General features: G+C 39.9%; 1 protein-coding gene across 2 annotated transcripts; it reads right to left on the bottom strand.

The window, feature by feature from the left end:
- Positions 1-410: 410 nt before the first annotated feature.
- Positions 411-23,301, bottom strand: ankrd13b (ankyrin repeat domain 13B). 2 transcript variants are annotated; one of them, XM_058414510.1, is made up of 15 exons: positions 22,808-23,296; positions 16,624-16,759; positions 15,509-15,633; positions 13,814-13,859; positions 8,363-8,506; positions 7,953-8,166; positions 6,894-6,960; positions 6,626-6,707; positions 6,447-6,511; positions 5,916-6,052; positions 5,473-5,630; positions 4,206-4,382; positions 3,665-3,828; positions 3,191-3,267; positions 411-2,293 (listed from the first exon to the last, which is right to left on the bottom strand). In XM_058414510.1, exons 1-15 carry the CDS (start codon positions 22,913-22,915, stop codon positions 2,098-2,100), a joined length of 1,896 nt encoding a protein of 631 aa, XP_058270493.1. In that variant the 5' UTR covers positions 22,916-23,296; the 3' UTR covers positions 411-2,097. The 2 variants fall into 2 exon arrangements, with proteins under 2 accessions (XP_058270493.1, XP_058270494.1); XM_058414511.1 differs by having other exon boundaries at positions 2,133-2,293; positions 3,184-3,267; positions 22,808-23,301.

Raw genomic sequence — 23,301 nt, 5'->3', positions numbered from 1 at the left:
GAGCCATTCCCAAATGTTGGCCAAAGGATAAGTGCTTATGCAGCCCACATCTAGATTTCTGTCTCAGACCTAACCTTGACATGCAGTCTGTAGACTAACATGACAAATCGATGCATGACGAATATTTTGAGTAGAGTTTTATTTTGGGACTTTCCCATTCTAATGATATCCACAGAACTGCATGCTGAATGGCAGTGACCAGCTGAAATCATCCACTACGTATTCTGTACAATATCTGATGCTCTCTGAACGCTCAAAGGAAGAGTATGGTCCACTGGGAGAAGTGAAGATTCAATCATTTAAATATATGCAATATTTTCAGTCAATATTTTGCTAAGATGCTTTTTCATTTTAAAGTAATTCTAATCCTCTATTGTGAAAGCCATCCATAAAAGATTCTCCACTCGGTGTGAAATTTTCTCTTTTTATTCAATTTCTTGAGGTTACAAATTTGAGCAGCGTTGTCGTAGTGAGTTCTATCACATCATACAGACACCATAGTGACACTCCACATTCATATCAGGTGCAAATAAAAAACAGTGGAATATGTTGGTTTAATATTAATGATAACCACATCAAGCATTTTTATATAACTGAATCCTTATAATCACTTCTCTCTTTATATGCTTAATCGTCTTTACATATCAACTCTACACATAAATATACACACGTTCCCTCTATTGTTCTGTGCTGCTGGTCAGCCCTTTGGTCATTTCTTGACTGGCTTTAATCACCGAGCCCAACTGCTTTGTGTTAAATTGTGCTTGAAAGGAATCTTGTGTCAGTATTTTATGCAGTTAGAATACAATTGTTGCCAGTCGCTTAGACCCAGATTGTCAAATCACGGAGAAAATCTCGTTAGAGACTCTTCATTCGAGATATAGTATTTGTTGTCCAGTGTGAGACTGCATCTGGATCAGAGAAACTAGCCCTTGCTGTTTCCTCCCTGCAATGGAGCACCTGATTGGCCAACAGTTGGTACAGTGACTGGATGAATCAGGAGCTCCAGTGACGTGTTACGGTGAAGGAATCGAGAGGCTTCTGAAAGCCTGGGTCGGGAAGCACTGCATGGAAGCCAGAAAAGAAACTGAAAAGATTAGGGAGCTTAGTTGTTAATTCCAACAGAAAATAACATACTATAGATTTTTACATGGAAATGACAATACCATAGCACCATATTGAGTATAAAACATACATGATAATGTATGTTTTCTGATTTGTTTAAAATTGTGTTTATGACACAAAGTATAAATATTGCAGTGAGGCTCTAATTTATCATTGAGTACACTTCTGCTTAGCCTAATTACCAACCTGAAAAAGACCAGAAAGCTCTCACGAATATCATACAATATTATTCACACTTCTTAGTGACCACGCACTTGCAGTCCCACGTATGCCGATTAAAACCTTCTCTTGCTCATTGAAATAAATAAAACGAAGCAGCGCAGGCATGAGGTGCCAAAATGAAGAAGACAGGATCATGCTGTTTCCATCGTGCATTTTGAGTAGTGGCCAACAGTCTAACTTAGCCTCTATGTGAGGCAGACATTCTCTACACGTACATGTTTCATTAACGGGCACCTCTTAGCATAAGGAGCCTCCTTATGCTTCCTATAAGAGTGCAATTGAAATATGTGCAAAATAAAAACGATACCTAATTCATCCAATTCCATAAAAAAATGATGCAATAAAGTTTTGTAAACCTCTCTCCCTTGGTACTCAGTGGGAGGACTTGAGTCTTAGTGTGAGTGGCACTCTAGGAACTCTAGGTAACAAATGGCTTTATGGGAGATGCTGAGATCCCTGACATAGCTGTGAGCTGTGTTGAATTGCCTGAAAAAGAAATGAAAGTACACCTTATACACCAGTTGAATGTCTCAGTTGACTGCCCATGAGTTGAATAGCTTGTGGTTGTAAACTTGTAAAAATTGGACAGAGACCGATCTCTGTGACTGTTGGACTGTTGGATCCTTGAGCTTTAAACGGGTTGCTGGAGGAGCAGAGGCAGAACACGGGAGAGGAGAGAATCGCAGTCCTCTTTACACTATTGCTGCATATGCTCTCCTGCCCCTTGAATTTCGTTTGCTCAGATTCGTATCACTTCTCCATGAGGGACAGCTGTATGATGCGCTGAAGCTCTTCTTCCTCTTGTCTCTGCCGGAGCTCTGCCTCTTCCTGTTCGCGTGCTGATAGCTCCATTGCCAGTCGTAGCTGCTCATCATAGCTGCGTGGCGCCTCATTGGTTGGTGTGCTGTCAGAGCTGGACTCAGGGCTGGATTTGTGCTGCGGAGTTCTGATAGAGAAAGGTGACAGAGAAAGAAAGTGACTGAAATCTGCAAACTGTGCCAAGAAGCACAACCAAAAGGCTAACAATACATTCACTGCTATTTAGCATTTCGAAGAAAAACTCAGTCTAACAATGAACTTCAAGCAGTCTTTTTTTGGTGCCAGTAGTTTGAACCCGACGCAGCAGTAATGGACTACACAGACATGAGAAGTGTATTGGATTGTCTTGATCAATCTGGATAATCTGCTCTTATTAAACAAGCAATTTGATATTTTAGGGGGTATTTTGCTGCATGCAAAGTGAATCACAACAGCAATCAAAACTTCCTCATGCCTTCACCCTCCCCCCCAACTGATCCCAGTCATTGTGTATATTTTGTGAGTTGCCTTTTCAGGAAAAGAGTAGAGCCGAACAGTTCTGTTCCATCTGTGAGCAATTCAATGAAGAAAAGAACTGGATCATTTGCGTGGCAAATTATCACATTTAAAACTGCAAATTTAATACAAAGTTCATGCTTCAGGACTGAATTTTTGTGTCATTGTTCATTGATGCCAGTGAGAGGTGAAAGTGGTACAGCACAGCTAGGGAGTCAGACTAGGGGAAGTGGCTCAGTGGCTCAGGCTTTGTGATACTGATTGGAAGATCATGAGTTCAACTCTGAGCACTGCAAAACTGCTCATTTCTATCTTGTCTTACTTGTAAGTCTCTGGATGAAAGCAGCAGCCAGATCAGATTATGTAAAGACCATGGCTTTTATGGCTGGAGTTTGGTGTGTTAGAATGTGGAAACCCGGAAATCCCTGATTTGAGAGTGCCACCTTTGAGCTGTAGTACATTAGGTGGTGGAAAAAAGGCTGAGTGATGGCTATGAAACTAGAGGGATGAATAGATACTGACTGCGGACCTTTCCATGCGGCTGGGGTCACATGAGAGAGGATGAGTTCCTGGCTTACTGTTTGTCAGAGCCTCCCAAATCGTCACCTAAAGAGAACATAGTTAGTTTGGAAACATACATGAGTGTACATTTGGGTCTTAGTATGTTTACATGTACAAAATGATCCGATGATTAACTATAAGATTTTGGCAGTAATTCAGTTCATGGGTTTACAAGCACTTGAGTAATCTGACAGTAAACTAATAATAAATGCTACATGAGTCAGTGAGCTACATGAGTCAGTAAATAACTGAATTTTTAATAAGTATTTGAAATACAGTAAGAGTAAAGCTGAAGAAAGGAAGCTAGGTTAACAGAATTGATATGCTGAATAACCAAATAACTGGGTTACAGTTTGTATCTCCTCACATTTCTTGAAATAGGCTTTGAGCTAATAGGTCATAGTATGCTATTTACAGGTAGACAGACATGTGTGTGTCTTACCTGGTCATACTCAGAGCCTGCCTCCAGTAGACTCTGCTGAATGGCGAACTGTAGTAGGTCATCCTCCTCCTCACGCATACTCTCTCTCTGGTTGCCTCCAAGGATGCTGTAGCCTCGTGGTGCCTCAAACACAGATGCTGGAATTTCACCTCCATGGCATGAGTCTAAGGTACATACACACAGCATATCAGGCAGTGTATCAGTGTTCCTTCTGGGACTGTGGTGAATTCACTGTGGTCGCTTAGTGGTTATGGTGTTGGACCACTGATCGGAAGGTTATGAGTTCAAATCCCAGGTCCACCAAGTGTCCACCTCTGGTCCCTTGAGTAAGGCCCTTAACCCTCAATTGCTCAGTTATATGAAATGCTCTAGGTCTATATAAGGGCTTCTGCCTAATGCTGTAAATGAATTAACTGAGTTAGAAGAAAGGTTTTTGACTGAGGCAGTTGAGTGACAGATGGAATAAACATCCGTTCATTCAGTTCAAACTGCTGTAAAAGGTCTAGCTGAATTGTTTAAGAAAGAACAAGTTGGTTCTCACTAGTCGAGCTGGAGCTTGACACGCTGGATGAGTCACTGCCCGGAGATGGTGTCTCTGTCCTGGGGCTGCCCTTCTGTCCATCCACATCTGCCTCTGTTCGTCCCACCCCTCCATCCTCACAGAAGTTCAGGTTCCCAAAGGTGATGCGTGCATTCAGGATGTGATAGATTGGGATCTCTGAAGAAAGGAAAAAGATATGCAAAATTAATTAATATAAATGACAAAGAAAGAAAGTATTGAACCTTCCTCATCCTCCGCACACAGCCACACACCCCCTGTTGAAAATACAGCTTCACTTCCAACCAATGACTAGGGAAAACTATGAAAATCCCCTTTGACTACCTTGGAAGGCAGCTTATGACAATCTCCTAAAGCCCAGATTCAGAATACAGAATATCAGAATCAATGATAAATATTGTCGTACCGAAAATACGAACACAGGGGTGGTCGAGGACCAAGGTACCACTGTACCATTGCTTTACATCCATCAAGGTACAGATGTATTTTCTTGTTAAAACTATAGAAATGGAACTAACAAAGTTCTCTGTTTTGAGAAGTGTTTTAACATTCTCAAAATAACAAACAGCACCTTTAATTTCAGCCAGTTTCTGAGAAAAAAATGAAAGAAAACAAACCAATCAAACATTTACTCCCCAAAATAAAAATTATATAGTATTATATACTTTTAGCTCATGTTAATCCTGTCATTTTTAATAAAATGTCTGGATACAGTGTGATAGCAGAGAAGCCTGCGGTTAATGCTTTTATTGGCAAACAACAAACAAATGAAGAAACACTTGGCTTGAAACTTTGGTTAAAACTGGCAATAGTTCAGGCGATTCACAGAAAGGCAAAATCAAAAGCAACAAAAAACAAGACTTATTCAAAATTCTTACTCAGGATTGAGCAGTGCGCTAATACTTCACAAACAGTGTGTGTATGTTTATATACTGGTGAGTGAGTGGAGTCTGAGTGGAGTGAGTGAGTGGAGTGAGTGAGTGAAGTGTGTGTGATCAGCAGTCTGATGTCTGTGATTGTGAAACTGAATAAAATGATTGCGTGTGGGTGTATAGTCCATATCTGTTGGCTGTGGTGTTCTGGGAAATGGAGTCTGATGCTGATTCTGCTGTTGCCATGTTAGATCATTTCACTACACATTAAAAGTACTCCTTAAAAGTGTGTGTGTGTCTATTAAGAGTGCTAGGAGACTATTTCACTATTTTAAACTGTAAGGATAAATATGAAAAATATTCTCTCTTTTTCTTACCTATCTTGATGGGAAAGCCTGGGGGGAGACGCAGGTTGATGAAGTCTCTGAGCTTAGCAAACAGGGCATTAGAGATGGCCATGAGGTCTATAATGGGAGCCACCTGATCCGCCAGGGACAGAGGATGAGACTCACACAGCCATAGCTTGGCTTTGAACCTGAGTGCACAGGACAAAGTTTAGATAAGTCACATTTAGCTTCTTCCTTTTTTTTATTCAATTTTTATTCTTAACATTAATTAATGTTGATTCATGCTAAAGCTAAACTCCACATGGCAGCAAAGACATCTGAGCCAAAAAGTCTTGTTTCATAATTATTGTACTGATAAAAAACCAGAGCTGTCCCTCTGACTAATTCACTTGGGTTACTCATTCCCTGAACACAGACATGGGACGATTATGATCACAAAAATCATGTGTGAGAGGTGCGAGGTGTTTAAGTACCTTTGTGTTTTGGTGGTGAGATGGCAAGGCTGACCAATATCTTTGTGGGTGTGACTCGGATTTGGATTAAAGTATTCCTCAGCTGTCACTGCTCTGCTGTTCATCACAGGGCAGGACATCTGGGTCACCATTGTTTGCTATAATACGGAGAAACACATAAATCATACACAGACTTGGAAAGCATTGTTAATATAAGGCGAGCACAGGGCATGAATATTCCCAGGCTCAGAAAGTATTATCCATACAAGACAAATATTGAAGGTGAATATTCACAGAGTGGAAAAAACTAATCATTCACAGACATGGAAATCATTATCAAATCAAAACAAGCCAAACAAAGACAGGGAATATTCCCTGGCTACGAAATGTTAACAAAACACAGAGGGTAAGACACTAGTGTCATTAATATAACACAAACACAATGAGTGAATGTTTCCTATATCATGTGGCTTCAGACTGATAATGAGAATTATAATTGCCAACTTACCCAGTATTATAAGTATTATCAGTAATACAGGAAAGTGCACTCACCCCATTGTTAGTTCCTATATGCTGCTCTGCAATACCCAGGAAGGACTGCAGTGGTGTTTTACCACCTACAAGTTAAATAGAGTATAATTAAAACAAAAGACTTACTCTGGGCCACACAAGGAATCCCAAACAGAGGCATAATTAAAGTCCGAAGTCACTATTTTCAATAAAATGGATACTTTTGGGTTTGGATTTGTGCTGTTCAGTGAGATGGTCAGTCCGTGTTCGAGTGATCAGCTCTACATTAGAGGCACAGTACACCTGAAACATACAGAAAGCAGATAGTGATGCCAGTGCATTTGCAGGCAGACTCATTTCCTCTGAGATCAAAGCTATTGATCTGTTGGACATTTCTCAATGAAACTGACTCCAGTTCCTCAAGCTATAAAATAACACTATGCAGGAAAGCACATATGTCTTCAGTGTGAGTAGGCAGAAAAGGATTACCTTGGATTCATAGCCATTCACCACCTCTGTTTTCTCACTTCGCCAGCCGAGAATGCCTGTCTTGTTCCTGCAATCAGAGGGGCAGATGCTTTAACACGGTACACCTGAAGACGGAAGTTATCATGTTCCTCACAGCTAAAACTGTACAGAAAAAAATTATTGTGGATCTCCACGAAGCAAAGCATCTGCACGACTGCATACAAACCTAAAAATCTTGGGATCACATGATGAAGGAAAGGGACACAATTTGACAATCGAACATTGGTGCAAAAGGATTAATAGAACTACCAAATTTCTGCATCAACCATTAAGATGCTTTCAATCTAAACTTCAAGCCTGGGGGAGTTAGCATCATGCTGTGTGGGTGTTTTGCTGAAAAACTGACAAGAGTACAACAGAAAATAGATAGCGTCAGGAAGAAGGAGGATTATAATAATGAAATAATGAAACAAAATCTTTCTGATGTCGGCTAGACAGCCTTCCAGGAGGACAATGATCATATGCACACTTCCAAAGTTGAACAAAATTAACATCAAGAAAATGAAGGTATTGGAGTGGCCATTATAATTATTAAGCCCTGACTTGTGAATCCTCTAGGTCTGAACTGAAAGCATATCCTAAGATGGAGAATAAAAAACCTGAAAGAGTCACATAAATTGTAGACAAATTTCCACCAAATTATAGTGAAAAGTGTTTGGAAGGCTAGTCACAAGTGTTTGCTTGAAATTTAAGCAAATGAAAGAAAATGCCACCAAACACTTTCAAAGTAAACTCACTCAAAATATCAAATAATAAATAAAAGATGAAATAATTGTCTCTTATCTATTTTTAATGACTTCTAATGCGAATAAAGTAGATGGCTTAACACAGGAAATGCATGGTAAAATGGTCCTTGTGAGGAGTTGTGAATATTTGATTTTGAATGTCTTTAGCCGAGGGATTTGTAAACTTTTGGCCTCCACTTTATATATCACATATACATTTTGATCATGCAGGTTGCCAAGTATAGCTTTAAAGGGTGTTTTGTGTTACTAACGGTTAACTTTATTCCTGGTTCACCTTTCAAAAGCGATGTTCCTGGTGTCTAGCTGCGTTGTGACCACTGGGGCAGAGAGCCGAGCAGCCACCTGCTCATCACTGGGCTGCAGAACCCCCAACAGACTGAGAGCGGTGCTTTGAGGACGAGATGAGGGAGAGGACGAGAGACATGGGAGTGTCTCACAGAACACTAGCTGTCTGTCATGGTCCACCTCCATCACCATAGCACTGGAGTCTGAATTGCATGTAGAAAGTGAAGAGTAGAAAGGAATAAATAAGAAACCACAGTCAAAGTCGAAAAGAATAAATAAGAGACCACAGGAAAACCTAATCTTTCATTTTAAAGATATGGGCAAAATATACGTGTAGGTAACTCTATCCTACAGATAAAACGGGAGGATGGAGATGAAAAAAAAAAGTCTCCCTGTCACCTTGTCCTTTGAAGATGAAGCTGCGGTTGCCTCGCTGCCAAGTCATCTGCTCAAACCCCATAAGTGTTGTGTCTACTCGAAGGCACTGGCCACTTTTCCACACTCGATATGTGTCGCTCGGACAGATTCGGGACACCAGAGGCACTGAAACCAAAAGAGTCAGCGTATAAACATTATATTCAATCATTAAGGTGACTGATCAATTGTCCTAAATTTCTAGATATACAATCCTGCTGAGCTTGTGAACCTCTTTTGCAGGGCAGACATGTTGAAGTTCACACGTATGTATACAGTCTCAACTGGAAGGACCACCCAGAACAAACCTAATATCTACACTAATAAAGATTACGTCAGTCATGCTTTGCAAAAACAGATTTTGGTAAACGGGTCATCAATTTTTACTATAGTTATTATGTACTGTAAGAAAAACAACGTGATAGTGCCTATTGTAGAACACTCTATGCTGTTTTATTATAGAAAGATCATTTCCTTCAGGGTGGTAACTTCGCCTCACATTGGGTCAGATAACCCAACCACACTGTTGATTATTTCCCTTATAACAGCAAGCCATCGAGTGGACAGTGCCTCCAGAAATTGTCCTCAGAATTTAACCACAAGTCAGTCATTTGTACATAGTTCTTTGCAGCAATTACAGCTTTGAAATGTGTCTCTGCACATTTGCACATTTTGATTTGGGCGTTTTCTCTATAATGGCTTTTTTCCAACTCCCCAAGATTAAATGGAGATTGTAGGTGGACAGCAATTTCCAGGTTATTCCACAGATTTTCAATTGGATTTAATTCTGGGCTTTGACTTGGCCGTTCCAAAACATAAATCTTCTTTTGTTTAAAAAGCCCTGTGCTTTGGGTCATTCCTCTTCTGGAATAGTATTTCCTGCCCCCAGACACAGATTTCTGGCTAAATGGAACAGGTTCTCCCCAAGAATTTGGCATCATCCAGTTCCCAGTTCCCCTGCTGAAAAGCAATAGGCATGGTATTACCTGGCTGCTGGGTTGTATTTGGCCTGTGCCAAACGCATCACATTGCTTTTGGACAGAATGACTCAAAATCTTTTTTCCAGAAGCTCTCAGATTTTGTCACATGCTTTGTAGCCAACTCAAGGAGTGCCTTTTAGCCTTTCTAAGAAGTGGATTCTTTGTGGCCATCTTCCAATAGGGCCCGGATCCGTGAAGGGCTGATGATATTGTTGCTGTCTAATAGGATCTCCTATTTCAGCCGTTGAGCTTTGTGACTTATTCAGTGCTCTAGCTGGCCTCTTCGACAATTCTCTGCCAAATGTCCTTCTTGCCTGAACACTCAGTTTGGAAGGACAGTCTGATCTGGGTAGCGTCTGGGCTGTGCCATATTCTTTCTACTCATAGGATGGTTTAAAGCTTTGCTGATCTTTTTCTCTAGTGTATTTATTAATTTCTTTATTTTATAAACAACCTGGTCTAACATGAAGTATTTAGTGTGAGCGCTTAAATTAAATACTAGTCCTAATTTTGTCTGTTAAAAGAAAAGGGATGAATACTTATCAATTAGGCAGTTATTACTTTTCTTATTCCATTTTATTTCTGTAGAGATTTACTACAAAAGGAGCAAAATAAAATTCTAATAATTTAATTAGAGTAAAAAAAATAAATAAATAGAATTACTTGCCAGGGGTGAATACTTTCTGGATTCACTCAATATCGTTTTACTCTCTCTTGAAGTTAATAATAGGAAAACAAACAAATAAATAAAACCATATTGTCATGTTTAATATTGTCAAGTAATTTACCATTAACGTAATTTTAATAACAGCAGTCAGAGCTACTGTTACAGGAAAAACACATTCTTATTGATCTGTTTCAAGAATTTGAAATCACATAGGGGATGAATCAATAATATTTATGGCCAATGAAATGATTACCATTTAATAGAATCTGGTTCGGAGTAACCCATTCTGGATAACCCATTTTCCATACTGACTTAATAAGCTACGAGGGTATTATTATAGAGCTGTTTGTTACTTTTGTTTTTATTAAGGGGCTCTGGAAGCAATCAGTAGGCAATGTAGGACTATTAAATTGATTGTTTTAATAGATTAAATGTCTTGACAACATTAATTCTTTAAACAACATTAATTCTAGCCTTTTAGCTGTGCAGAACTAAAGTGCATGCATAGTTGTAGGCTAGTCCCATGCTAAAGAAAAAACGTACCTTTAAATAGACTTTATCTATAATAGATCATAGACATTTACTAAATTTCAATCCTTGTACCAACGTAATAAATGTAAATGATAGAGATAGAGGCGACTTACTTTTGTGTTGTGTCTGTCTCTTTCATCTTATACTGTACAAATTTTAGTGTGTTGCTTGTTTGTTGGTGTGACTCAAGATAAGAGCCCTTGTCATATCTAACAATCTGACTGCCCACCTGGTTTTGCTTCTCAAATAGTAAAAAATCAAAACATTTTCTACACTTTTCCCCATGCTATCATCACCTGCTTTTCACTGCTCTCGCTACTGTCCTGTCTTCATGGAAAATCCCCGTATCCCAGATAAAAAATGCTTCTCAGCGTGAATGAACCAAATGAAGTGCTGATTTTAACGCTATAAATCATAACACCCATCATCAAGCTCTCGACATTGTAATGCAAGCTGTTCCCCAGGCACTGGTCCTTGGCCAACTTTTCCATTTACATTACTGTCATGTTTAATATGCACTACCAGTCAAAAGTTTGGACACACCTTTTAATTCAGTGTTTTTTGTTTAGGGATTTATTTTCAACATTCTAGAACAATACTGGAGATTTCAAAACTATGAAATAACACACATGGACTTAAGTAATCCATATGTAACGACAACAAAAAACAGTCAGTTGTTATTTTAAGACACGAAGGTCAGGTGTTCTGGAATAGTTCTTGTAAGAACAGTATTGTCAAGTGCATTTGCAAAACCCATCAAGCACCATGATGAAACTGGCTCACATGAAGACCATCCCAGGAAAGCAAGACCAAAACTTACCTCTGCTGCAGAGGAGAAGTTCATTTAGAGTTACCAGCCTCAGAAATCACCAATTAACAGCACCTCAGATTAGAGCCGTTATGAAGGCTTTACAGAGCATCAGTAGCAGACATATCTCAATATCAACTGTTCAAAGGACATTATTGTGTATTTCGGCCGCCTTCAGCATTATTTTACAATGTAGAAGGAAATTAATATCAGGAAAGACCATGGAATTAGAAGGTGTGTCCAAACTTTTGACTGGTAGTGTATATATGTGAATATCACAGCTATTATGAATATCATATTTGCTACTTGACACTGGAGCACTTATCCAGAACATGATCGAAAAACGCAGCGCCAAACTGAAAATGCTCCGAGTACAAGAACAAAGTCTGTAAACATCTAACAAGCCTTAAATGTTTGTATTAGCCAAATTGGGCTTGGTAAAAAAAAAAAAAAAGAGCCACATGGTACAGGATGAATTCCAGACCCGTAATCAAAGAGAATGAATGAATTAAAGAACGCTTAGAGTTTATCAGCAGCATCTTCTGTAAATGCTGTTCTGGTGTATTTAACACCCACTGGAAAAAGCACCAGAACACAAGCAGAGCAACATAATATATGCTGTCTAGTCAGAAAGGTAGAGATTTGTACCTTAGTGATGTAAAACAATAACATGTTAAGTGCAAACCTCAACACAGGTATGTGATTTCATAGATCATCCCGAAAATGAGGTTCTAGACGAACAGCAATGCACAGATTTTTAGATTGAGAAAGCAACTGATTTAAAAGGGGAATAAACAATACGATCTTTATCTAAAACAAGCATCTTGAAAAAGAGGGGGAGATCTGTAACACCACCTATAACCTGACATGTTATACCTGGTGATTTAATGGATCACCTCAATATTCCTGGCTTACAAAAATAGACAGAAATAGAGACAGTGAGAGTGAGAGACAGAAAGTGACAGAGCGGCAGGTGGCACAAAGCCCAGAAAGCTTGTCTCCATTTCAAAGTCTTTAAAAAAGAACTTTCTCCAACACTCTCAGACACAAAACGTCCTTCTAAAGGAGAATCAATCAAACTGTAACATCCTTCAAAAAGATCCTAGATCTGAGTCCCAGCTAAAACTCTATGTACCAGCAATGTCATTTACTGGTACACCAATCAGCCATAACATTATGAGCACTGCCAGGTGAAGTGACTAACACTGATTATCTCCTCATCATGGCACCTGTTAGTGGGTGGGATATATTAGGCAGCAAGTGAACATTTTGTCCTCAAAGTTGATGTGTTAGAAGCAGGAAATATGGGCAAGCGTAAGGATTTGAGCGAGTCTGACAAGGGCCAAATTGTGATGGCTAGACGACTGGATCAGAGCATCTCCAAAACTGTAGCTCTTGTGGGGTGTTCCCGGTCTGCAGTGGTCAGTATCTATCAAAAGTATCCTTTAAATCCTGTCTGTCCTGTAAGTATCCTTTAAGTTATGTAAGTATCCTTTAAGTCCTGTAAGTATCCTTTAAGTCCTGTAAGTTGCAAGGTGGGGCCCATGGAGGCCAACTTGCAGGACTTAAAGGATCTGCTGCTAACATCTTGGTGCCAGATACCACAGCACGCCTTCAGGGATCTAGTGGAGTCCATGCCTTAACAGATCAGGGCTGTTTTAGCAGTAAATGGGGGACCAGCATAATATTAGGCAGATGGTCATAATGTTATGCCTGCTTGGTGTATATGTATGGTATGGTCACAACATGCAACGTAGTGACTCTGAAATTCTGTTCATTTGATTACCCTTTCTCTCATTTCTATATTACTAACAATGTTGTTCGACAGTGTTCTATTTACCACAACAATCTAATCAACTGCTCAATCTAACAGCCATTTGTCACATGATAGTGCTATAGGTGTGAGAGTCTGAGAAAAGCATTTGCTTGATCAAATATATAGTTCTGAAAATTACAGCTTTCCCTGAAACCTGAATTTGAATTTGGAATCTGAATTTCCCTTTGCAGCTACGTTAATCACATATAAAGCAATGGAATATTTAAAGTCTGCTTGTCCCAAAGGTTTAGAGGGAGATAATCGCATTCAAAGATTTCCACTTGTACATTTTAACCTAATTAGAAATAACATTACTGTCTAATTTTATAGAATACATTTACTATGTGAAACGAGTTATCGCCCACATCAGTATCTGTATTACCACCTCGGGTAAAAATGACTTAGCGTTCAAAGCTAATGACTTAGCGTTCATTTTTCCTGTTCTCACTATGCAATCGGTAAGGAGGCTATGATGAAACTTTGGTCAGCAGCAAATGCTGTAGTTGCATAATGGCAAAGGAATCTGGTTAACTGGTAGTGTTATTTTTGTTCGCATATCTTTGTAGTTAAATGATATCATAATTATGCTCTTAAATGGTGTGTTGTTTGAACAATACTTTTTTTTTTTACATACCCCAGCTTGTAAACTCCCATTTCATCTCCACATAAAAGTCTTGTGCCTGAGAGAGAGAAAGAGGGAGATGAGATGAGAAGCAGAAGCAGAAATAGATGGAGTGGAGAAAAGGTTAATGTAGGGTCAGTAGTCTCCCTCCTCAACAGGATCTTTAGACTGATAGTACACTTCGTCTCTGACCTAGTGAACCAATACAAGGATGTATTTATTGATAAAATAACTCCAAAGAACTGCTGAAAGTTGCTCTGGATAAGGACATCTGCCAAATGCCATAAATGTAAATTTCTATGTAAATGTAGCCTCTATGGGTTTCAGAGTAGCCAAGAGTGGTTGTGTAAGAGACAGCAGAGTATAAAACAGGACATGGAAAGATTAATGCATTTCTTGTGGGACGTGGTAATTTCAGAGAAAAAAGATGAGTGAATTTCAATTTCCCAGTGCCCACAAGGAGGAAGACAGAATATCTGCCCCAGAAAAGACAACTTATCAGAGATTAGTTTGTGGGACGGAAACCAAGCCAGTGTCCTGTGTGATAAATACTGTATGTTCATGTACAATATGATGTTTTTGTCTCTCTGTGTAAGTGTTCATTTTTATGCCTGTATCAATTCTTCACATATGTGTTTTTGTGTATTTGGAAATTATTAATGAAATTGGGAAATTAAATTTTTTGTAAATAGCTTTCACAAATTTCTAACTTAAAACCTGTATAATTTGTCCTTTTTAAGCATGGCACTGCTTATTCAGAAAGACAATTTGTCATAATCCTCACCAAAAATCCTCACCTTTCCGGAAATGCACAAACAAATAGACTTCTTTCAGACAGTGTATGAACAGGCCACATTCTTTTTAAACATTTAATGTGCAGACAGTTCGTTTTTTAATTTAATTTTATTGTTTAATAATTTACTGTTGCCAGGAGATGCTAAACTCAGGTCATGAAATCTTAAACGTAGGCTATTTTATCATGCTTTCATTTCCCTTTTGAATTGTCAAATGGATTAAACAATTCCAGTGTTAATTCAGGGTTCTCTCCAGTAAAGAAAATGTTCTGATGGTTTCAAGGACAAGATGATCAAGCATTCACCATGCTTAAAGTTTTATCATTATAAAATTCTGTCTTTAACATAAACAGTGTCTCAATTTATTATTTTGTGTACTCTGTTGTCATGTGCATTTACAACTCAAAGCATGAATTTCGGCATGACGTGTTATGGTTACAAAACACTGTCAGACAGCGTTGCTGCTCTTGCTCAAGAAAACTTGTTCTTGTTCTTGAGTTAACTTGTTGTTAACTTGTTCAAGGTCAGAATCGCATTTAACAGAGATGCCTTGCAGGTCTGAACAGTTTTATGTGCAATTTTAGTTTTAACTTTCAGTATTCACACAAGCTACAGATGCAGTGGATAGATATTAAACCCACATTTTGGCTGCTTTTCACATATTCACAGAGTCTATGCTTTATGGACATACTGAAGATTATTCTTTTCTGAACAAACTTGGATACAAATGCTATATTTGCAATATTTATAGCCTGAATGGGAGAAGGCATGGGGATGGGGGATACCAGATGTAAAACTGGCAGTCTACCTGCATTTCATAAGCATTAGGCCCTATTTCGTAAGTGATATACATTTTAATTGTTCTCTCTTGAGCTGTGTTCTGGCTTTAGATGTACTTCCATTAAAAGCTGACCTGCTGCAGCCTTTCTAGTAGTCTGGGGATCCCTGCCAGTCTCTTAATGGTGCGCTGGTAGTCTCTGTGACACAAGACCAGCCGCACAAGCTCAGCATCACGCAAGCTGATGGCCTCCTGCAAAACTGTGTTAGACAGCGAGAGAGAGAGAGAGAGAGAGAGAGAGAGAGAGAGAGAGATAAGCATGCAAACCTTCAGTATTTAAATACAGATAAGATACCATATTAATTGATTGTCTTGAGAGAGAGAGCTAGAGAGACAGAGAGAGAGAGAGAGAGAGAGAGAGAGAAAGAGATTTTTTTTACAGTAGCAATGAGGAGAAACATCAAGAAATAACTACTCTTAGAAAGTGAATGTCTTTTTGTAGTCTCTTCCTAACTATCTTGCTTACATTACGTACAACCTTGAAAGTATCTTTGTACTCATACTTACAATAAATTACAATTTAGGCTCAAAACTGTATCATAAAATAATGTGGTAAGTTAGTAGAACACAGGATTTACACACCACACTAGATACCTTCACATGTTCTTAAGAAATGTAATAATGTGAATGTACACAGTCACTTTGCACCCTGCCAATAAATCCATGAGAGTGTTTGCTTTCAAACAAAATTCAGTATCAGATATCTGTCCATCCATCCATCCATCCATTGTCTATACCAGCTTTATTCCTAATTAGGGTCACAGGGGTCTGCTGGAGCCTATCCCAGCACACACTGGGGGAAAGGGAAAATGGGGTACACCATGGACAGGTCGCCAGTCCATCACAGGGCCACACATAGACAGACAACCACACACACACTCACTCCTATGGGCAATTTAGAATTACCAATCAACCTAATGTACATGTTTTTGGACTGTGGGAGGAAACTGGAGTACCCAGAGTAAAACCATGCAGGAACGGGGAGAACATGCAAAGGCCCCTGCCTGTTCGAACCCAGGATTCAAACCCAGGACTTTCTTGCTGTGAGGAAACAGTGCTAACCACTAAGCCAATGTGCTGCCCAGTATCAGATATCCTAATATGTAATATACATGACCACTTGAATAAGCATCTGAAATTGTATTATTAGTATTTGTAAGCACACAGTGTTTGTATTGTTGCTTTACTACCTGTCCAACCATTGCTGTTCTCTTTGCTGACATCAGCGCCATAATGCAACAGCACTCGCGCACACTCCAGGTGGCTTAGAGTCACAGCAAGATGCAGAGGAGTGCGACCCCGAGGGTCTAGCACCTCCAAGTCCACCTAAAAAAACAGAAGGGTTATTCAGAGACGTAGAAATATAAACAGTGTCTCACTTCCTTCTTAGGAACTGCACAGCTGGGAAACTGAAAGAGATGGCTGAGGTGAGACAACATGACGGTGAAAGAAGTGACAAGCGATAATTAAACCATCACACTTGAAGCCGAAACCATGAGAAAGATCAGAACATCCAGAAGAAATCCTACAACAGTTCAAAAGTAATGCTGTGCTTTTCTGGTCCATGAGGGTAGGAAAGAGCTGACATTCTGTTTTATATGGAGAATATATCTCAGAGCTTATCAGTGAAAATGCTGTTATTTATGCATGCAGTATATCCTGGTTGATCGCATTTGATGAGCTGGCATTCTGCCTGGGATTATGTCCACACACATTAATCCTACTGTCAGGAAGAAAGGTTGTAAGTGCTGCTAAAGGCAGGGCAGGGCTAGCGTGACAATGAGGATATGCAGATTTCTTCTGTGACTTACGAACAGTTTATTTCGAGCAAGCTTACAGTAAATGAGTCACATAATGGGGGTTTTATGCACATGCCTCAGACAGGCGCATTATAATGGAAACATATTACTGCCTGAGGGCTTGCTGTCTGCTGGGAGAGCTGTTCTGTTTCCTTAGAGTTGCACCAGCAGCCTAAGTGCTGCATTACATCCACATACAGTGTGTGTGAGTGTGTGTGTGTTTCTTAGTCCTTCAGAGTGTCTCTGTCTCACAAATGTTTATATGACTGCCTGCATGTACAGCCCCTGTATATGTATCCCTGTATTTGAGTCTGCTTTCTATCATCTCTTCCCTCATGTTCTGTAGCTTCTGTTTTATTAACAGAATACACACTAGGTTTATATGTGTGAGTGTGTGCCATAGATACAGTCAAACCATCTGTAATGTTGTTTTGCATAGGAAACCTACCCCCATGTGGTGCATGCATGCTCCCTAAGCCCCATTCCCTGCAATTAGACAGCTCCCTCGTTAACACCAGCAGTGTGTTCATGAGCAACAACTGGGGCCTGAGTGGCTCCCCAAGGAGACGAAAAAACATCAGCTCCTTCACAATGGAAAAGGGAGGACAGGAAGGGTGGGGACACAGAGGGAGTGGAGGGGCATTGCTATGGTAACCGAGGGAGCAGAGGAAGGAGTGTGACGCGATGGGATAGTGTGATGGAAGGAAGCAGAGTGAGACCCAGGGAGAGAGAGAGAGAGAGAGAGAGAGAGAGAGAGGGAGACAGAGAGAGAGAGAGAATGATGGGAGCATGCTTGAGGGTTTTAAAGTAAATGATGGCTTTTCTGTCAGTCCGATGGGAAGCCCAGCACAGCTCAGCCCCAAGGCTAATACAGGAGAGGAGAGGAGCCGAGACGACAGCTAAACACTCAAGGGAGAGTGAGAAATGAGGAGTGTGTGGGAGATATATATGAAATTCCTTCTTATAAAGGGGTACAGGGTGATATGAGACAAGAAGAAAGAGTAACCAGTTGTCACTGGCCTCTCATTGACCTGCTCTTTGCCATTTCTCCACCCAGTTGAGTGCACACGCACATTTCTATTCGCCCACCTACTCCACACAAACTGACCTATTGTTGAATCCTGCGCAAAAAACGTGGCCTTGTCTGTGACTCACTAGGCAGTGACAAATATTACTTTTCTCACCAAAGCAAATGGATCTAGACCGTGTGCGACACCGGTAATTGCCTTATTATGCCCTATTCATAATAGCAAAGATTTTATTATCAACAGAAAATCCATGGCTACTCAGCATCAATCCAGCATTCAGTAACTTTATTTTACATTTTTTTTAAAATGACCTCACCTTAATTATACTATGTTTCCATATCGTGAAAATTTAAAATAGTGTGGAAAAGGAGGAAGATATTGTTATAACAGGTAACAGATTGGTTGAATTTTAGAATGGAAAAACTAAACAAATTCATCAATAAATGAAAGATTATGATCTTTATAAACATGGATGTGATGTTAAACATGAATTTTAAATGGTTTTTTAAAACTGATTAAATGTGGAGCCTGTTCTAAAAGGGAAGGCATTTACAATAAGGGTTCACTGTTATGGACAAACCAAAGCCTACATTTTAGGATACTAGATTTGTGGACCCCCTTGTAACTTCCACCTTACATCTGTAGTTAATAACTTATTTATTTCATTTGTTTGTTCATTTTGTTTTTCATATTGTATATGTCTTGTATCTTTTTTTGTATCTATGATCTTTTTTAATCACTGTATTCATCTGTTTTCTGAAAAGCTGATCAGAACATTGTTTAAAAATATATTAGCAACACTTCTGATATGTCAAATACACACTGTGATGATAATAGTGCTGCAAACAGTAGAACTATAGAGAGTTATAAAAATGGTAGTTCAGGATATTATGTCATGTAGGGTTTTCCCTCTCATTTTCTTTCCTGAGCTCCTCCATCCCAAATTTTCTCTTCCTTCTTCTCTCCCGGCTGGAGGCTGCATTATTGATAGCCATCTCTGGTGGAGCATCTGCTCCTGCATTCTCTGTGCCTTGGCTAATGTTTTCTGGCAGCTACTTAAACCAGCATCAATCTTTTATTGGAAGCCCAAACTATGTATGTGGAACGTAGGCAGAGGTGCACTGTGTGTGTGTGTGTGTGTACAGACGTCTGCAGTTGGGTGTCCGCGGGGGAACAAGATGCAAGATGCAGTGCGTGGTAAAATAACCTAGTTATGAAACATCCTCTGTGTGGGCAAAACATATGAAGGTGTGTACAGATGCCACCAATCAGTAAAAACCAAGTACAAATGAACACAAACCGTACTCTCTGATGGTCCATTTAGCAAGTATGCTCTAATTAGAGGCACCTATTACAAGCAATAAGTGAGAGATATCAGACAAGCAGAATGGAGGATGTAGAGATAAGGGAGCTTTTGAGGAAAAATGCCCCTGATTACTTCAAATTTCAGCCGACATAGTGTCAGTGACTCAGACACTGTGGACGAAGAGCGAGAGAGAGAGAGAGAGAGAGAGAGAGAGAGAGAGAGAGAGAAACAGAGAGAGAGAGAGAGAGAAAGTGGGGTCTCCTTTTTCTTGAATGCTCAATGTGTGGCTGGGGTGATGCACAGCAAGCTGACACACATCACTTGTTCCGACAGAGCCATTACTGAGGAACCAGGCTGAGGAAACACATTTTCAGTGTAGAATGCAAAAGAGAGAGAAAATGTGTGTGCAGAAGCTAATAACTTCTTTATAACATGTCACAGCCATTAGATTTTCAGCACTCATACTCTGTCAGCACTGCTGGAACACATATTCATATTCATTAATAAGAATCTTTTACGGGGTGGGGTGGCAACATTTGTAATACCTGCTCTGAGCTAGGTAACAGAATGAATGCTTAGACAGCATTTGGCTTCTTTAGCATGACCTTATATAGTAACAGTACCAACCTCATATTACATCTAAACATGATCTGCATTTACATCTAGGAAGAACACTACAACTAAGGCATTTCCATTCAGAAAGGGCTCTAAATGGAAACACTTTTGAACCTGTAACCATTAAAAGATTCGTCGAAGAGTCTTTGTGGTCATGGTACTCTGAGAGCTGTTCTTCATGAGACAAGGGTTTTTAAGCTTTCCCAGTCTTACAATCAAAAGGAATCAGAAAGGCCAATCTTTCATCTGACAACTGCACACTCATTAAGGCCAGTTTGAAGACTGCATCCTGCTTGAAAAAAAGGCTTCATAGGTTCCAGGCCAATGCAGAGGAACAAGCATAAGCTAGCTGTTGTTTTGCATATTCAAATTACAATTGGGGAACTTGGTTATTAGTACCAAGGTGAATTACATAATTTGTAACGTTGAATTACCCATAAGGAAATAGAATGCATCCTATTTAGATCCCTCTGACATCTGTTCATTTTTCCAGAGAAAACCATGAGTAAATCCTTTCCATAAACCGCAATGAATTCAGACATGATCCTCAAAGTACCTTCCATTTCCTCATTTCCATTTCAGCATCCAACACAATCACAACATACTGTGGTCTCGTCTGTGCAGACATCTGTTCAATCTTTTAGCCCTGTCAATTGCTGTCCCATCTCATGCTGCCCCGTCTGTTAAAAGCCTTCAGATAAGTTAACTACATCTCAGGCTACTCCCACCCAAGCATCATCTTCATCCCTAGTGACAACATTCTGCAATTAGTGTTGAATTTCATGGTCTAGGAGACCTGCTGGAGAGATTGAGGCCTGTGAGAAAGAGAATAACAGAATAAACTAAAAATGGATAGAAATATAAGTCGTCCATGCTGTTAGAACTATATGAGAGGAAGGATAATTGTTGCCAGTGTGAATATAGCAGCGGCTGTCTCCAGCTAAACAAGATCCTATATGTGATATAGCCATTTTTCTCATTCAGATGTAAAAAGCTTTTTTTTTAAAATAATTGTAGCTGTGTTGTAGGCAATATTTCATAATCCATCTCTCTGTTGTGCAGCTCCCATCACTCTTTTTTTTTCACTTAATCCATTCTCAATTTCCTACATCTCCTCCAAACCGGTGATTGTCTACTCTGAGTTCTATTTTTTTATGGACAAAGCAAACTGGAAAAAAAGCTCATCAATTCAGCTATCTCACTGACTATCCTTCCCCACTCTCCAATTCTTCTTTTTTTGCTATTGATGACCTCGCTCCTCCTTCATGGTAGCTCAAATTTTTCTGCCCCGTCTGTTCCGACACCCAACACCAGACGCATGCTAGTGCAGCACTTTTGTCTTTGTCATGGCAGTGTGCCCTGTCTTTCCAAACTCGATCATGGTAGCGCTGACCTCCCTTCTCACTAACTAACACATACCCTATCCCATGCTTATTGTCACTCGGATCCCTGAACCTGCACTCTACGACCAGATTATGCTGTCTCCAGTAAATCAGATAAAGCAGGGCTGCTTCATATGCTGGTATAAATCTGTATGGTTAGCTTTTGATTTATCACTGAGGGCCAAGGATGTACAGCAGCTTATATGCAGTGAAGAATGCCAGAGCTCTGAATTTGAGTTTATATGCTTGTGCTGTACCAAGAAAACTCTCAGTAATGCTGTTTTAGAGGCTGTGCTCATTTATGCATATTGTGCACTACAGTGTGCACCCATAGGACACATTACAGCATATGATAAACGTCACCCAACATTAAAGCAGATAAATATCTCCCATTCTCCTTTAAGGGTTTATAGCTATGCATCAGAGCATATAAAGAAAGCTTAAAAATCTCAAATCATTTCTATGCTTATTCATATTGTAGTAATCTACAGTATATTGCTGCCTTTACATCTAAGTAGAAATTCCATGTTCATGAAACATCAGTGCGTGGATTTCATTGAAGCTGAATACTGTAACTGGTATATTTTTTTGACAACTCACTTTCTAATAATCTGTTTGAGACTGAATGGAAAATGGAGAAGCATCATTCAAGCAGCCATTGTGCCTCCGCTAGTGTTAAACACACCCTCTCATTTACACCATCTTACCAGTGCGCTTTAAAGGGAGACACTTGCCGGAAAAAAACCGCAGTAGATACACCTTTCTCCACAGTAAGTGAAAACAGCGAGGGGCAGTTCCCTGTGGGCATTTGCTCTATGTTTTAGGCATTATTAAACAGCTGATCATTAACAAGTTAGCGGTTGAGGGGGGGGGGAAGGAGTGGGAACGGCACGGCACGCGCTTCAAGGCTCAACCAGGTGTAACAGTCTATAGTCGAGCGCTGGGGTTAACCTCTAATGCACACATAACACTTCATGTTAGTATGCGTGAAATAATACAAAAGAGTTTTTGACAAAGAAATAATATGTAACATATGGTAATGTGTTAATTACCATGACATACCTTGAACCGTTTCTGCTGTCAGACATGGCCCCCTATTCACAACCCTCTAAAAAAAACAGATGCATGCTACAGAACTAAAACATAATACTCAGAATGTCACAATAATATACGACATAATGACATTAAGCCCACTATTTAGTACACGGTTCTGGACGCATCCACAGAGACCCGAAACCTCTCACCTGCTCGCTCGCCGAGAGCTCTTTTTCCAACTGCCGGTATTTGTTGTGCCAAACGAGATAATGGAGGCGGTATCGGCTCTTCTCCGGAGTTTGCTTAGCTGAAATCATCCTCGGAACATACTTCCTTACCTTCCTCTTCCCTTCTTTCTTATTTCCCCCCTTTTTTTCTTACGCGCGCGAGCCTATTTATTTAATATTAAACGGGGCTCGTGCTGATTCAACGCTACGACTCCGGATGAGGGAATTTCTCTCCTCTGGTACATCCAGCATCCCTTCCTCATAGTAGAAGTCCGATAGCTAAGACGGTTTAGGCTTTCTTCTTCAGATAAGTATTATCTGCACGGTCTCCCTCCCTCGTCTCTCGCTCGGGCGTTCTCGCTCTCAGTCTGTCACTTTGCTCTAAAAATCGACGCCTATGAGCGAGAGCTCTCAGTTGCTCCCCTTTCGGTGATCACGCGCTACACGGTGATGCTGTTTACTGCGCACTTAACGGC

This window comes from Hemibagrus wyckioides, linkage group LG17 (genome assembly GCF_019097595.1).
Source record: "Hemibagrus wyckioides isolate EC202008001 linkage group LG17, SWU_Hwy_1.0, whole genome shotgun sequence".
In the NCBI taxonomy this organism is placed as follows: Eukaryota; Metazoa; Chordata; class Actinopteri; order Siluriformes; family Bagridae; genus Hemibagrus; species Hemibagrus wyckioides.
The sequence above is the reverse complement of the archived record's forward strand: the minus strand, read 5'-3'. Positions and strand labels throughout refer to the sequence as shown.